The following is a 15,904-nucleotide window of genomic DNA, read 5'->3' as shown; positions in this document are numbered from 1 at the left end:
GCAAATCTGCATCAAGAGAGCTCCTTAGGAACACCAACTAACAAGATTTAGTATTGAAAGCACCCACATTTGCAATGCCCTATTCACATTCAGATCTTCCACATCCAAACAATCTGATTTTTCATAAATCTTGAAGGTGCCAAAGGAGGCTGTATGATTCTGAAGCAACTATCAAATTGCCCATGCCAGTGCGGCTTTAAAATTATCTTATTTTCTTCCACCTAAAAGGAATTTAGCAACCTACTAACCTATACATGACACGAAAAGGAATAAAATAAATATAGGAAGCTGAAATACAGCTTCCAGTTGATCATTTACATGATCTTTCTAGTCTAACGGTTAGCAACTATAAGTTGTTCATGACTCCTCAAGGAAATAGTACATAAATACTAAAATCCACAAACCTGATCAGAAAGATAAGCTGCATACTGCCAATCCCCCTTTGAATATGCTGCTGTGGCCTGTAGTAGAATGTAGCTTGATTTCACTAGACAATTTAAATATGTATCTTCATATCCACTTTATGAACTTGAATATGGTATCATGACATAAGCATCTTGTTAAAAACACTAAATTGCCAAACCTTCTGATAGGAGGATTTCATTGAATCCCACCACAGGTTAGCATCTTTTCTATACACTTGATATTCATCTCCCTTAGCTACATATTCAAGAGAAGAAAACAGTAAGTAAACAACAAAAGCCAAAAAACAAATATCCATTATAAAAGCGTAAAAGAATTTATTAAAGAAGGATAAAGCCATGACAAACATTTTGCAGAAATATAGAATTACAGAGATATGTTCAGTACCACAAAGCTCCTGGTGAGATTCTGCAATGCCAGAAGGGCAAACATCAAATCGGGGTCCTACTGACTGCAATTTCTTTACTACATTCCTCCAATTCATGCTGTTTGGTTCATGTTCAGGACTCTTGGAGATGTTAAACAAAGATTCCAACACCTTCTGAGGGAGGTCAAACTGGCCACTTGGCTTAGATGATACTTCAGAAGAAAGAACCTTCGAATAATTCCTTAAATGAAAAACAGACAAGATTTTAGGTTCAGATTTCAAACACTTGATTCTTCAATTCAGTGAAACTTGACATTGAACTTGGACCAGTATCGGATACTACAAACACAATTCACAATCCTAATGTAGTGTACAACTATTATATATCTAAAATAAGTATTCTGTAAAGTATGAATAAGGTACCAGATGAAGTAGCGCTATTGATGACCTAAAGTAAAATCTGTAATAAACTATTGAATGGAACATGCACCACAGTGTTTTGCCATCATGCCATATGCAATCACAATAGAGTTTCTACAAAGTATTTAAGGCCTATGTTTTGAGGCTCACTCTGCAACATGCAGCTTAGGGAGATAACACCTTGAATGTGGACATACAAACTTCATTGGTAAAAGTATTAAGATGAAGCCTGAAGAATGAGTCTTCTGTAACATACATTTCAAAAATTAAGATTACTAGTGCTGAGAAAAAAGCTCTAATGAGAGGTTGCAAACTAAATGCAAGGGGCTTTCATCACATGATTTAGAATCTGATTTCTACCTTTTAATCTCAATATTTGTACAAGTTGATATCCATAGAGACAAAATCAATAAAATTCTAATGTAAGAAACAAAAACCACTAGAAACAATAAAGATAAGATCTTCCACTATAATGAAATGACGTCAACAATTAAAATCATTCCTGTCTACTTCAAATAGTTTTCTGAACTTGGACAAACAATGAAGAAAATGTTAAAAAATCTTTAATTAAACACTTGCTTACAGTAAGATGCCAATGCTCAAGAACTTTAGAAAAAAGGGAGGAGTTGTGAGGGAGAGAAAGAGAGAGATGCCAAAGCAAAACAGCAGTAACAACAATAATATTCGGTAGGAATGCATTACCTACAATCAAAGCCAATAGACCATATATTATCATATAGATCATTTTTAGATGACGGAGAAGTGCAATCAGATACCTCAGTCAACTGTTACAAAAATTTCAGGATCACCAAACAACAAATGAATTAAATAATCACAATACAAATGCTTCAAAGATGGAATATTAACCTCGAACTATAAATAAGTGTACATGATGAATACAGACAACATAAGTTATCAGAAATTGATTCTCTAAAGCCTCATAATATAAGCCTTCATTACATCTATACCTTTTTATTTTTTTCTGGTAAGAATCCTCAATCACTTCTATACTGGAAACAACATGCCAGCTCAATTGCAAAAAGAGAAAAAAACCAAAAGAGTTGGAACCAAATGAATCAAATTTTCTGAGTATCTATCTTCATGACTTAATCACTAGATTTTTCATATATGGCTGCTGAATTAGCTCTTTGGCTAATAATTCACTAAAACTAAATTTACACATTTAAACATCAAATCTGCTAGTCCTTTGAACCAAGGATTTTAATTTATCAAGACCAAAGAACGGAACCTTCTCGGCTGCATGATACAGCATAATGAGAAGTCTTGATCAGGGAGGGAAAAAGACATTTGTTTTCTTGAATAATCTAAGAAAGTGAAAACATTGTCATACAGTCACAATACCAGTAACAAGAAGTGCAAGATACATGCTTACACAGAAAAAAAAAATTTTTTTGGGGTACAAATATTTAAAGGAATGCATAATAGTACTTACATTGTCACTAGATCCAACGCCAAATCTTGCATCTTCCTTAAGGTTAAAATCTTCAGTGCAGTTCCCATACTGTTCGTTGGAGGAAGCTGATAAATCAAGCAATGCCTCCAAGGCCTACAGAAGAAATTTAAAGATTAAAACTCTTATAATTGTCAGAAAAGGTAATGTGCATATACATACAAGCAAACAACAGAGCACAGCCCGTAGGTGCTTTCAGGAAAGCCAGTCCCCACTTGGCTAATGTACACTTAAAGATCTTGACTTGTTTTCACTTTAAAAATATAGGCAAATCAATTTTTCAAAATGTAGCTACCTCAAATTTTTTTTTTTTTCATTTTCTTTTCTCAACAATGCTTTACCACCTCTACCCAGTAAACTTCCATACTGACCAACTGAAAAGGCCATCAGCCCATAAAAACCTATAATAAAGTACATAACTCCAAGTCCTACAAAGAAGATAATTTATATGCATAAACAAATATTAATCTATTTAGCAAATTACCATACTAAATTATACTATCGACTTTAGCATCCCTAAACTTTTTTAGAATATTATAATTCACACCAATGAATTATGACATATTTTTATATTTCCTTAGAATTACATTCTAATTAAAATATAAGACCCTAACCAAATTTGTGAGATGTGTTAAAATAAGAGACCTCGGGAAATAATAATTTATCCTATAAAAATATATTTCAGAGGTGTAAGATAATATTGCATATAACTAAGAATTGAAGTATAGAACCATGGTACATTTGTTTTCACATTAAAATTTGCCCCATACCTTTAGGTCAACATTGAGAAACCAAGAACATACAAAGAAACAGTAGTTGCAAGAAAAAATACATTTTCCAACTACTAAAAATTAAGAAGGAAAGATGAAGATAATAGACTTGTCACAAACGATTCATCCAAGAATATGCCATTGCATATAGGTTGAGAGGAAAAGATAAGATAAACTCTCTTTCATTGAATGGCTAACAACTATAACCAGACTAAACCCTCAATAAAAAAATCTGTAGGAAAAGAAACTGAGACAGGTTTAAGTGAGAATGAAAATAATACCTTACCAACATTATAGCCGCACTGACCTGCAAAGAAAAAAATCAAGTCATGAAAGACATAACTGAAATTAGCTATCGCATGGAAAACCCCAATTAGCTGCTAGTTAAAGCAAATTTTTGCTTAGTTTTATTCATGTTACAAGAACATGCAACATACCAAACAAAATGATTCAAACATTGCTTTAAGACAGAAATAAAGAAGTCCAAGAAAGAGGTTGACATAAAGTGCCATGAGTAACTGACAAACTATTACTGATGCAGATAACTAGAATGAAAAGTGTACCCCCAACCTCAATAGCATGAGCACAATAGAAAACTGCTAGGCTATAATATATGAAATATCTAACCAGAAGGAATTTAAAATTTTAATCTTTGGGGGTAAAAAATAAAACATCAAAGCAACCCCTGTAGATTGTTAAGGGTAAATAACTTGAATGGTAAATAATAAAATTTTTTAATATTTTAACTTTTAGGTCATAGTGTCTCATTAGTTATAGTTCTCTTCCTTTTCAGTACTTTCCATTCACAATTCCTATATGCTCAGCTTGCTACCACTAATCTAGAAATAAATAGTCGGTACATACTCTGACAATCCACCTTATCTAACACAATATTATAAATCATTATCACTTCACTTCCAGTCTCTCAACTCAATTTAATTTCTTCACAATCTAACTCCTAAAAACATCAATTCTGCTATCAGATAGCATCAGTATCGGATTACAATACCAAAAACATCCCTCTAAAAATTTTCAAAACAGAGTTCTGATCTCACTTACATCCGGGGCCTTAATGACTACAGGAATTACACTCCTTTCATAAAAGCCACGTCCAACAAAATTCAAACCGCCATTAACCTACTGTAACTATTTTACAACTCAACATAAACTGTACTACAACCTGAACAAACAACCCCTCCTACAACATCTTATTTATAATACAAACACAAGAAAATGAATAGCTTTACTGAAAACCTACCAAGCACATCTTTGACCACAGCCATGCTCAACTCGCTATCTTCACCAAGCATCGAGTATAAAAACTGCTCCACCTCTTGTTCATCCATCCCATTCTGACCATCAACAATTTTCTTATATTTCGCCGCTTTTCTTGAATTGGCCCTCACGTACTCCTTCCCCAACACATTCGCCACGGTTCCGGTAACCGCCACCACTCTCTTCCGCCTACTCGCCCCCTTCTTGAACATGTTCTGCACACATCTCGTCTCAACATATCCCACGCTCGAACCCGAGGTCGAACCAGAGTCCAAACACGAAGATCCGCCAAAAACCGAACTCGTAGTCGACGGATCTTCACTCTTGTCCGACAACTTGGCGAAAATCTCCACCGTTTTGTTCACGTCAACGTCGGCTTCTTCGAGAGATACATCCTCCAAAGCCTCCGTCAACAAGCAAACACTTCTGTCCCATCCTTCATCTTCCGGTTTGCCACGTGACGAATTGTTAGTGGTTGGTTTGAGAGGGGCGCGTGACCGCTTCTTCTTCCTCCTAGACTTGGAAGCGTTCATTATCATTATCAGATGAGACAGGCGAGGATAAAAATAAAGAAAAAATTTTGGGTGAGAAAAATATTAAGAAGAGCAGCAGCGGTGTTGGGCAGAGAGAACTTCATACAAAATTTTGTGATTGATGTTGCCTCCGTATTTGCACCAGAGAATCTCTAAGCGCATAAGTCAACAGAAGTTTGGTTTTGCTTTCTGGTTTCCTTTTATTCGGGAATCAAAGAAAACACTTCCCAAAGTTGAATTGAATGGCTTGTCTTGTCAAATATCGGAGAAACTTTCGAACAAAAGACAATGTACTAAATTAATGAAAAATTCTAAGGTTTGATGAATAATGATAAAAGATTTTTAATTAAAAAAATATAAAAAATAAACTCAAATTTTAAATTATATATTAAAAAAACAAATTAATAATCTCGTCAATATTATTTTTATCTAAAATTAAAGGTATAAATAATTTAAATATTATATTATTTTTATGATATAAATATTTAATATATATAAAAATATAATAAATTTATATAAATAAACTTATTTAATAATAAAATTTTTAATTTACCTATATTAATACAACAACATATTGTCAAATAATATTAATAATAGTAATGATAATAATTTTTTTATTATTATTACAATGATGGTGACATGCTCTTTCCTTAATCAGTTTTTGAATCGTAATCCTTAGATTACTCAAATAAGAAAATTAAAAGTTTGACAAAAATTGAAACAGTAAAATTCCATTGAAACTAAAACAGTGGAATTATAGGTTAATTATCCAAACCCCAAAAAAAAATAACAAAACCATATATTTCCTATTTAAATTGAAACAATCCAATTCATTATGAGGTCCGTGTTCGTAACCTTGGAACAACTTCAATGGGGGATTAGTTCAAGATATGCGGTTAATTATAGGTTAAAAGATTTATTATTATCCAAAGATTTTTTGTTTCCACTCGTTAATTTTAAAAATTCATTCATTTGTTAAATATTATTATTACGGTAAAATTATTACTTTAAGATGTTATTTTCAAAAATAATTTATTCTCCTTTCCTATCTTTGTTTTAAAATTAATAATTTTTTCTTTTACTTAATTTTAAAAATTTATTTTTCTATCCTTATCATTTAAGATTCTTAAAGTTTTCATATTTTAGGGTTAAAGTCGCTCCTCTTAAAGTTCAAAACATTATATTTATACTCTCAAAATTTTATTCCCTCTTTCTGATGGTTGTTCTTTCTGATGGTTGTTCTTTCTGATAATTTATTTCGACATATTATCAACCACTCTGACAACATCTTCTCTCTCTCTTTGATGGTTTCTCAGTGCATAAACCACCAAAATTCTGTAATACCCTCAGATATGTTTTATGGGTATTTATGTCTTTTAACCTGTTTTGAGATATTTCTCATTTTAAATATATATATATATATATATATATATTCACATGTATATGTGTGTTTTTATATATATATATAAATACACAAAAAGAAAAAGAAAAAGGAAAAGGAAAAGAAAAAAAGATAAAGAGAAAGAGATAAAGATGTATATAAAGAGGAAAGAAAAGACAAAACAAAGAAACTTTAAGACTTTTCCCTCATCTTTTCGTCCATCCCAGCAGCCACCATTCTTCATGCTAATTGCTTTTGTTTTGTGAAGATAAAGGAAGAACTTGAGAGGGTTTTGGAAGATAAAATAAGAAAAGGAAACAAAGAAGCACTTTGGAAGCTTGGTAACCAAAAGATCTCTTCCTTTTCCCTTTACCTATGTTTATATATGTATTGGATGCATGTTATATGAATATGTTAGTATGTTTTGGTGTTGATTTAAGGTGATAAAGGAAGCAAGACAAGGAAAAGAAGTCAACTTGCAAAAAATTGGCTTGAAATAAGGTAAGGGGTATCATCTTTGATATGTTGCATGTTTTAAGCTTTTGGTTCCTTGGATCTATGTTATAAAATGATGAATTTGAAGTTGAGAAATGTTGTTTTGCCATTTGGGGTGTCTATGTGTGTGATTTTGTTGATGACAGAGAGTTGGACAATATTTACAGTTTTACCATTGAGTTCATCCCATGTTTTGACTGTCTTATCTTATGAATCATGGGTGCTATTATAGCTTGTTGGAAAACTCTTTGAATCTTATTTTCAATGATATATAGCTTCTATGAATTAGAAATCATTTGGACTGATAAATATTGTATGAACCACAAGGACTGTTTTACCAAATAAACAGAGGAGACAGTTTTTGCCACTGATTTCATCTCACGTTTTGACTGTCTTATCTAATGAGTTATGAGTGCTATTATATCTTGTTGGAAATATCTTTGAATACTCTTTTCAGGGATATATAACTTGTATAAATTGGGGATCATTTGGACTGTTAAATATTGTATGAACCACAAGGACTGTTTTACCAAATAAACAAGGAGACAGTTTTTGCCACTGATTTCATCCCACGTTTTGACTACCTTATCTATTGCATTATGAGTGCTATTATAGCTTGTTAGAAAGATCTTTGAATCCTCTTTTCAACAATATATAGCTTGTATGAATTAGAAACCGTTTGTGCTGTTAAATTATATGAAAAAGAAGGCTGCCCTGTCGAATGACTGTTCTGTGAACAGTATTTCACAGTTTTTGGAAAGAAAGAAAGAAAGAAAAGGAGGAGAAAAAGGAAAGGAAGAAAGAAAGAAAAGAAAGGAAAAGAAAGAAAGGAAAAGAAAGGAAAGGAAAGGAAAGGAAAGAAAAAGAAAAGAAGAAGAAAAGCAAGAAAAAGAATTTGGGGCTTAAGATTCAGGGGTCGTCCCAAGAGTATGGTCTGGTGAGTTATAAATAGATTTGGATGGAAGCAAGATTAGTAAGATATAAGACACGCATGCATTCTATGAACTATGAGGGGGCACTTTACACTACACCGCCCGCATTAGAGCACGTCTGTAGTAGGACATAGACCCATAGTAGGGTCTGCTCATAGTAGAGCTCAAATCAGATTCAGAAATGGTGTAGTAAGAGAAAGGAAGAGAGCTCAAGTTTAGAAAAGTGTCAAATCCCTATAGTTAGCTTCCAGAAAGTATCAAATTGACACCAGATAGGACAAAGTATGACCCAAATAATAAAAAATGAACTAGATTACCCCCTCAATCTCTTATAGAGGTTATGATGTGAGGTTGAGTCCCGAGAGTGAGTTAGAACAGGAAATGAGATAGTTTACTTGATTTTTTCTTCTTACTGAGTGTTCTTATCTCTCACTTCCTTTTCTTTCATGATTACAGTTACAGATGATCGAGGTAGTTGCGAGGCAGGGTCAGGTAAGCGCAGGTAGATTCGGCTGGAGCAGGTTATCTCTGGTTTATATTACATGTATACAGTGGCATGTTCTTGTCGACTTTTGACCTTTTTGAGATGATTGTACAGTTGTATATGATTGCTCCCTGTTTTCAGACGCTTTCAAATGAGTTTTCATATAAGTATATATATCGTTTGTTCGCTTCCAGATTCTCAATTTTCTTGGAATATTGTCTAAACACTTTTAGTGATGCGTTTATTTTAAAGTATTTTAAAAAGAAAAAAAATAGACGCTCCAGATATTAATTCGTAACATTTCTCCTTCAGTGGGTAGTACTTCTAGGGAGGGGTGTTACAAATTCCCACCTTAACTGAAGCACAAATTTATTGGAGGTCGTCACATAAAAGACGTCCAAGTCCATGTGACATCTTTCAATCAAACTATTATGTTTTCTTATTGCCTTTGACAAAAGTGAGATCTATAAACTATGCAAGGTTTAGTGATGGCACTAAACAATTGGTTCATCAAAGGCAGTTAGGTTTACACTCCAAAAGTAAGTCACTCTACAAAACTATTATGTTTACATTAGAAAACCTTATACATGACACATTAATTTCAACCCTCAATCTTTGAAAACATTGTAGTCTGCACTGCAAAATTTTGCACAAAAAGAAATAATTTGTGATCCCTATTGAATTGTATTTGTAGAATTTTCCTTTTGGTAATAAACATAACTCATTTCATTATGAAGGTCTAACGTCCAATAAATGGTAGGTGTCACGAGACCGCCGTCGATATGAATTTCTAGCGCCCTGCGATGGCATTAAATATCCTGCTTAGTTAGCTTGCACAACACCCACAAAGTAAACACACTAAAGACAATATATCCAACACTTGGTATACGGGAAAACCTAACTTTTTTATTAAACTTAAAAAAGATTACAAGCTTGTTGCAGTGAGAGTTTATACTAAATTTTTCCACACCCTTCACTGCTTTTCACAACTTAATTTATAGGCATTGGTTTTGGTTGACATCCCCAACCATTAGGCAACATCCTAAGGCACTAAGCATATAGTGCGACATGTGTCTTTCATGGAGTTGAGCCACCTATCTTCATTCTTTGGTTAGCCACATTCCTGTTTGGAGCAAAATTCATGGCATCATGGGTTTTTTTTTGTGCAAGTCTTTGCTCCCCCACGTTCTCTGAGTTTATTTATTCTTTAGGACTTAGTTTGAAGGTTAAATTTACCATTTTAGGGTCCCCAAGTTGTCCCAAAGTTAAAAGCCCAAAGGTGTGTTTTTCCCCAGTTTGGACCAACCTGCCTACACAGCCCGTTTGCATACGCGAGCGGGGCCCACGTGCCTGTCGCATGCCTCAACATCCTAGCCCATTAGCCTGTCACTTGTGTGCATAGCGCATCCTATCACTCATGCTTGCGTTTGTTGGGCGTCTGTTCAAATAAAGCTTGCGCACTATCTAAATAGCCCACGCTCCCTTGTCCGCCCAAGCTGTCATTTTTGCCTATTTTTTAGCTCTTATGTCTGAAATAAGAATGTCCATAATATTTTCCATAATTCTCGAGTCTCTTGAACTCATCCAAAAGTGTTGCTATCGACAGTGCATATGACCCTGCACATCCAGGCCTATTTGCCTTTTCACCTGTCCCACCCATGCCCTTTTTTACTAGAATTGCATGTCGGGAACCTTTAAACCTATACAAATTAATATTTATAGTCAATATACACAATATGCCATACCTTGCCCCAGGCATGGTTCCGTCTCGGCTCATGCCACCCGCACATGAGCGCATGCCACGGTTAAGAGTTGTTGACAATAGGCTTCTTGCCAATTGAACCCATATGATATGGAATAAGTCATCATTCAAATAGAATAGGCCAAAGGACTTATTCCCACCCAAAGTATGTTGTTTTCCCAAATTTCTACCTTTTGATTTTGAAAATTCTAAACACTTACCCATAAAAGGTTAAGCCTATTAGTTTTAAGGCAAAATCATCATTTTATCTATAATATTAAAAATAAACTAAAATTTAATTTCCTTCCCCCTCTTTCAAACTTTAAAAACTAAAAGTTTTCTCCTAGGTTAAGTCTTAAAAAATGACATTCCCTTCTAGGGTTTAATTTTCAATCTCTTGTGCTAAATCTAGTGTCATTACTGGTGACGAAGAGTCCTTGACATTTCATCATTCTTGATGGTCTCTCTTCCCTCTTCTAGAACTCTAGCAACAAAGATCTCATCTTCATCTAGGAAGATGTCATCTTCCTAGGTATTTTCTTTTAGGAAGATGATCGTCTTTCCAAACGAGATCTTTGTTGGTCAAATTTCTACAAGAGGGGAGAGAGACCGCTAGAGTATGGTGATGCGTTGGGGATTCTTCATAACTGATGATGACGTTAGAGATTGAAAACTAAACCCTAGACAGGAAAATATCATTTTTTAAAATTTGCTCTAAGGGAAAAACTTTTAGCTTTTAGGGTTTAAGGGGAAGGGGGAGGGGGAGGGGGAGGGGGGAAGGAGATTAAATTTTAAAAGATTAGAGTTTCATTAACTTTAACTATTCATAAATAGGTATTTGAAATTTTCAAAGTTAAATGGTGAAAATTTGATAAAACAATATACTTTGGATGGGAATAAGTCCTTTGGCCAACAGAATATTCACTATACACTGGGATAGTGTCAACAGTTCTTAACTGTGACATGGGCTCATGCGTTAGGTGGCACAAGTCAAGGCAAAACCATGCTTAGGGCAGGGCACGACACATTGTATATATTGACCGTAAATACTAATATATACAGGTGAGAAGGTTCTCAACATACAATCGAGTCAAAAGGGGCATGGAGTACAACATGCATCGACTCTCACAAAATAGGTGCATAGGCAGACAGGCCCGAGTGTGTGGTGAGGGCACCTGTATTGTCGATAGCAACACTTTCAGATGGGTTCAGGAGACTCAAGGATCCATGAAAATATTATGGCATTTAAAATTCAGAGATGGGGCTGAAAAATAGGCAAAAAAGGCAGTTGGGCAAACAAATGCAAAAATTATTCAAACAGAATGCAAAGGCCACAAGCCGGTGCACACAGCAAAGACAAGGCGCGCAAGTGCACACAATAGGCAACGAAGCGCGCGCGCCCCCCATTCGGACAGACCGCAAGCAACGCACGCACGACAGACACATGGCCCGTGTGTAGGTGCGAGCTGGCCGGCTAAGGGGTGCAGGACAGACGAGCAGAAACAAACTTGAGAGGCTTTTTTATTTTGGACGACTTGGAGGCCCAAAAATACTTATTTTAAGCCTCAAACAAATACTCAAGACATGAAAAATGTCAACATTCGTGGGGAGGATGAAAGTTGCGCAAGAAATCATCTATGAAGCCAAGGATTGCGCACCAAGTTAGGATTGTGGGCAGGAAAACGTGACTGGCCAATTCTTCAAGGTAGTAAATTCAGCCTGTGACAGTAGGTGACTATTTTCCATGAAATACACGTCCCATGATGTAATTACTACCTAGAGTTAAGCCTAAATGGCTGGGGATGTCAACCATATCTGATGCCTATAAGTTGAAGGCCGTGTAAGGCTGGGCAGAGTGTGGAAAATCAATTGTAAACTCTCCGGTAGCAAGCCATTTTGTAATCCTTTTTAAGTTAATAAAAGGTTGAATTATTTCCCGTATGTCAAGTGTTACATTATTGTGCATTTCTTTGTGTGTTTGTATAGGCTGACTAAGTAGAATGCTTAGTGCCATCACAGAACACTGAAATCCATATCGAGCAACGGCCTTGCGAAACATAGACAAGTTTAATACATAACATTAGTAATCTATGGGGAACAATGGAACATGATCCTTTTCCCACTATTATATTTAAAGTACTTTCCAATAGTTTTCCTTTTTATATCAATTTGGTATCATGCTCTGGAATATGATTCCTTCCATATATAACTTTAAAAAGAAAAACCCTTTTTTTCTTATTAAAAAAATTATTCCTTTCCAATGTTTCACCCAATTCACATACATCTGAAACCGGTTTTGAGCAGTGTAACCAGCATAATAGCATGTACCCTCAATTCCACCAAAATGGATACACAATAAGCTTCCTATGGCACTTCAAATTCATCATATATTTGGCGTGAAATAACCAAATCTAGTAAGCACACATGAAGAAAATTGGAGACCAAACTTCATCATCATATTAAATCCTTCTAACCCTTGAATTTCGATGTTACTTTTCAGATGCTAAGATTCTCATCTACTACCCTGATTTTACATGTTCCAAGTTCCAATAGACTAAAAAATTGTTTTCATAAATCTATGTTTCAAATCTAGAAACAGTGTCCAGCCCTGCTGGGGAAAGGAACATAAGGCTACAAACACTAAGATGATGAGAGGCATTTCTGATAATTAGTTCTGTGTTGGAATAAACGGGACAATAATTAGTGCACAAGTGACCACAAACATTATATGTGGTCAATAAGTTGTTACAGAGACTGCATAAACACTGATGGACACAAGATTGATTTATTTACGGAAAGATGGTCAGGATTTATAACAGGATCAATGCAAATAGCCAATGCAGCATACCGAGATTGTCACTCAGAGCGAATCCCACCCATAAAGGTCCTTGGGTCAGGGCAGCTACCAGTAAACTGTGCTTGCGAGAAGTCAAAGCCAGGGTTCTGCAGAAAGCAATGATTTGTTAGCAGGAAAGGTTGAATAATTAGAATTACTTCATATCATTAGAAACTTCAGTGAAATGTTTAAGTCTTTCAGTATATTTTCAATAGAGTCCATATAAGCAAATTTTCATCAGTTTACCTGAATGAAGACAGTTATACAGGGGAAAAAATAATTCCAAGGATGATATTGCTTGGGAAGTTTCAAGAAATTTGGCATTTTCAATGATCATATTAGAAACAGTAGATTAAATCCAAAAAGTACATAAGAAAGCATAAAAAAATGAAAGGCTGTATTAAACACAAGCCATAATAAATAGCTATACAGACACAAACCAACTAAAACAAAAACGTGAAGATATTGGCCACCAAAGTAGCACGGAAACTTACAATAGGGTGCGTTTCCATCTCCGAAACTCTCCGAAACTTGTAGGAAACGTTTCGGGTCATTTCACGTTTCTTTTAGAAGAAAAATTGTGAAATCGATTAAACACATATCTTTTGTATTTTCAAACCGAAAATGTATTTAAATCTCATATTGAATTCATCTCATCTTTACTCTTCAATGTGTTACTCATCTCTTCCCCAACATATCATATAGATAGGTGTGTATTGTTATTTTTTTCTTAAATATTTACGTGTGTTTGCTCAAGAACAATTTACAATATGTTCTATGATTCTATTTTATAGTATTCTTTCTCTTCATTTTTTTTTTATTATTTATTTTTATATTATACAAGTTTATGTATTTTTGTTATAAAAAATTTAGTATTTATAAAAAAACCTTATATTTTTCATATTTATAAGTTTCTCCATGTTTCCGTTTCTGTTTCCTATATTTTTTTAAAAATACGTTTTCACGTTTTTCCGTTTCCGTTTCCGTGCTACATAGTTGGCCACCAAACAAGTACCGTTGAAGAATTTAGATATCAATGCAATGAAAGAACATAACAAACAGGCTCCAATGCAGTAAAATCAAATCTGTTTTTGTAGCACCGGTTCCATCTGAACAGATTTTATCTAAAATGTATTGGCAATCCCACAAAGCCTTTGGGAATAACCAAACCCAACATTCAGTAGCTTGTAGCATTATACATAAGTTAACACGAGTGCAGTTGCAAGGAAGCCTCAGTTTCAAAAGCAAAATATCCTCATCAAAACAAATCATAAGAAGAGGACAACAAACATTTGCAACCAGCTTCCAAAATCATGAGTACAATGAAAGTGAAAGAAAGTGAAGAACTAGTAGGCAACCCAATTGTAAAGCTAACAACCAAATTAAGCAATGGAACACAACATCCACTATAAGAATAGAGTACTAAAGTAATAATCACCTCTTCTTGAAACCGCTGAAGCATGAGCCGCTTCTGCTCAATATCAGAGGTGTAAGGATCCAGCTGACCCTCACCCAATATAGGAGAAGTCCATGTCTGACCCTTGTCCCTTTTTGTCAGTGTTATATGCATTACATCATCCTCTGCCATAAAACCCCCAATTCAGTTAACAGTATATAAACTTGTATCAGTATCATCAGATAAAACCTAACACTATACAATTATCTAGCTTCAATCAAGTTGGCTCTCCATATTTTAAAACTTACATAAAATTTCTAATAAAAGTAACCACGAAAAATAAAAATTACCCAAGGTCCAGAAAGAAGAATCCGTCTTCACAGGACAGGTGAGGTCATGCTGCAATCAAATAAATATAATCATAACAGAAACCAAAAAACAAAGCATAAAAAAAAAAAAAACATTTGAAAAAAAAAACCAATAAACACACAGATGGGGACAAAGGATGAAATACAAACATTGAGATAAGGAGGGTTGCCTTTGATGCCGATTTCAACATGGTTAGACTGAATTTTGCAGTAAAATTGCTTAGAATGAACATTTGGTGGTAAATTTATGTACATATTTACTTCGTCCAGTGTTTGATCCCATTCAAATACCGTTTGACCTAAAAACAAAAACACACACACACACAAATTAAATAAAAAACTTTCAAAGAAGCATTAAAAACAGAGAGCTTTAGAAAGTGTCACTCACCGTTGTGAACGAAACTATGACGTTTTTCCGGCGCCAATTTCTCCGCCATTTCTACGGTTGTTTCTTTCTCTTCCTTCTTAGTGTTTTTTTTTTTTTTTTACTGTATTGATCAACGATTTACGCAGTTGTCTGACATATAAAATTTGAAATATCTATTTGCATCAACATTCCACCTTTCTCACATTTACAGCAGATAATTCTTATAAATTACACATTGACCCCAAGAAATTACGTTTCTTAACAGATCTTCCCGAAACTGTGTAGAGTAATATAAATATGATAACATTACATCCTCCCAAACGTGGAATCATGGAAATTGTTTCAAATATTTAGAGATTTGCGATGGCGGTAAAATAATTTTCCTTTTAGAATGAGATGAAAATACTTGAAACAATGACGGTGAATGATTAGGGATAGAGTGAAGAGTAAAGAGAAGCCGAGAAAATTTCCTTCAAGTTTTTGACCATTTAGTAAAGATGAAAATGCTTCCAAGTAAGGCTGGATTTATGTCAAAATAAACTCGAGTTTGCCTTCATTTGCATGGAACCGAGCTTAAGTTCGAATCAAAGTTTAAGCTTAATCTGTTTTTTAAACAACGTTATTTTAATATTTATTAGCACAATG

The 15,904-nt window shown here is 34.4% G+C and overlaps 2 protein-coding genes across 3 annotated transcripts; both read right to left on the bottom strand.

Moving 5' to 3' along the window:
• Positions 1–404: 404 nt before the first annotated feature.
• On the bottom strand, positions 405–5,546 carry LOC123225049 (SMR domain-containing protein At5g58720-like; the record flags this gene model as incomplete). Of its 2 annotated transcripts, none has more annotated exon segments than XM_044648896.1 (7): positions 405–461; positions 584–660; positions 811–1,031; positions 1,794–1,912; positions 2,664–2,777; positions 3,733–3,758; positions 4,710–5,546. In XM_044648896.1, coding segments are annotated over 7 exon segments (1,170 nt in total), but the record flags the coding sequence as incomplete, so codon positions are not given.
• A 7,296-nt stretch (positions 5,547–12,842) lies between these two features.
• LOC123225132 (nudC domain-containing protein 2-like) lies at positions 12,843–15,433 on the bottom strand. Its single transcript, XM_044649003.1, has 5 exons — positions 15,281–15,433; positions 15,043–15,191; positions 14,875–14,923; positions 14,567–14,709; positions 12,843–13,235 (listed from the first exon to the last, which is right to left on the bottom strand). The coding sequence occupies exons 1-5, from the start codon at positions 15,327–15,329 to the stop codon at positions 13,149–13,151; spliced, it is 477 nt and encodes a 158-aa protein (XP_044504938.1). The 5' UTR covers positions 15,330–15,433; the 3' UTR covers positions 12,843–13,148.
• Between the last annotated feature and the right edge of the window lie 471 nt (positions 15,434–15,904).

This window comes from Mangifera indica, chromosome 9, assembly GCF_011075055.1.
Source record: "Mangifera indica cultivar Alphonso chromosome 9, CATAS_Mindica_2.1, whole genome shotgun sequence".
Lineage (NCBI taxonomy): Eukaryota > Viridiplantae > Streptophyta > Magnoliopsida > Sapindales > Anacardiaceae > Mangifera > Mangifera indica.
This window is presented reverse-complemented; position numbering and strand designations above follow the sequence as displayed.

Excerpts from the sequence above, each read along its gene's own strand:
- LOC123225132 (XM_044649003.1), bottom strand. The coding sequence starts at position 15,329 with ATGGCGGAGAAATTGGCGCCGGAAAAACGTCATAGTTTCGTTCACAAC. Across the intron at positions 14,710-14,874 it reads TTCTTCTTTCTGGACCTTGG|AGGATGATGTAATGCATATA; the intron begins GTAATTTTTATT and ends GTTTTATGGCAG. Across the intron at positions 13,236-14,566 it reads TTCAGCGGTTTCAAGAAGAG|AACCCTGGCTTTGACTTCTC; the intron begins GTGATTATTACT and ends TGCTTTCTGCAG.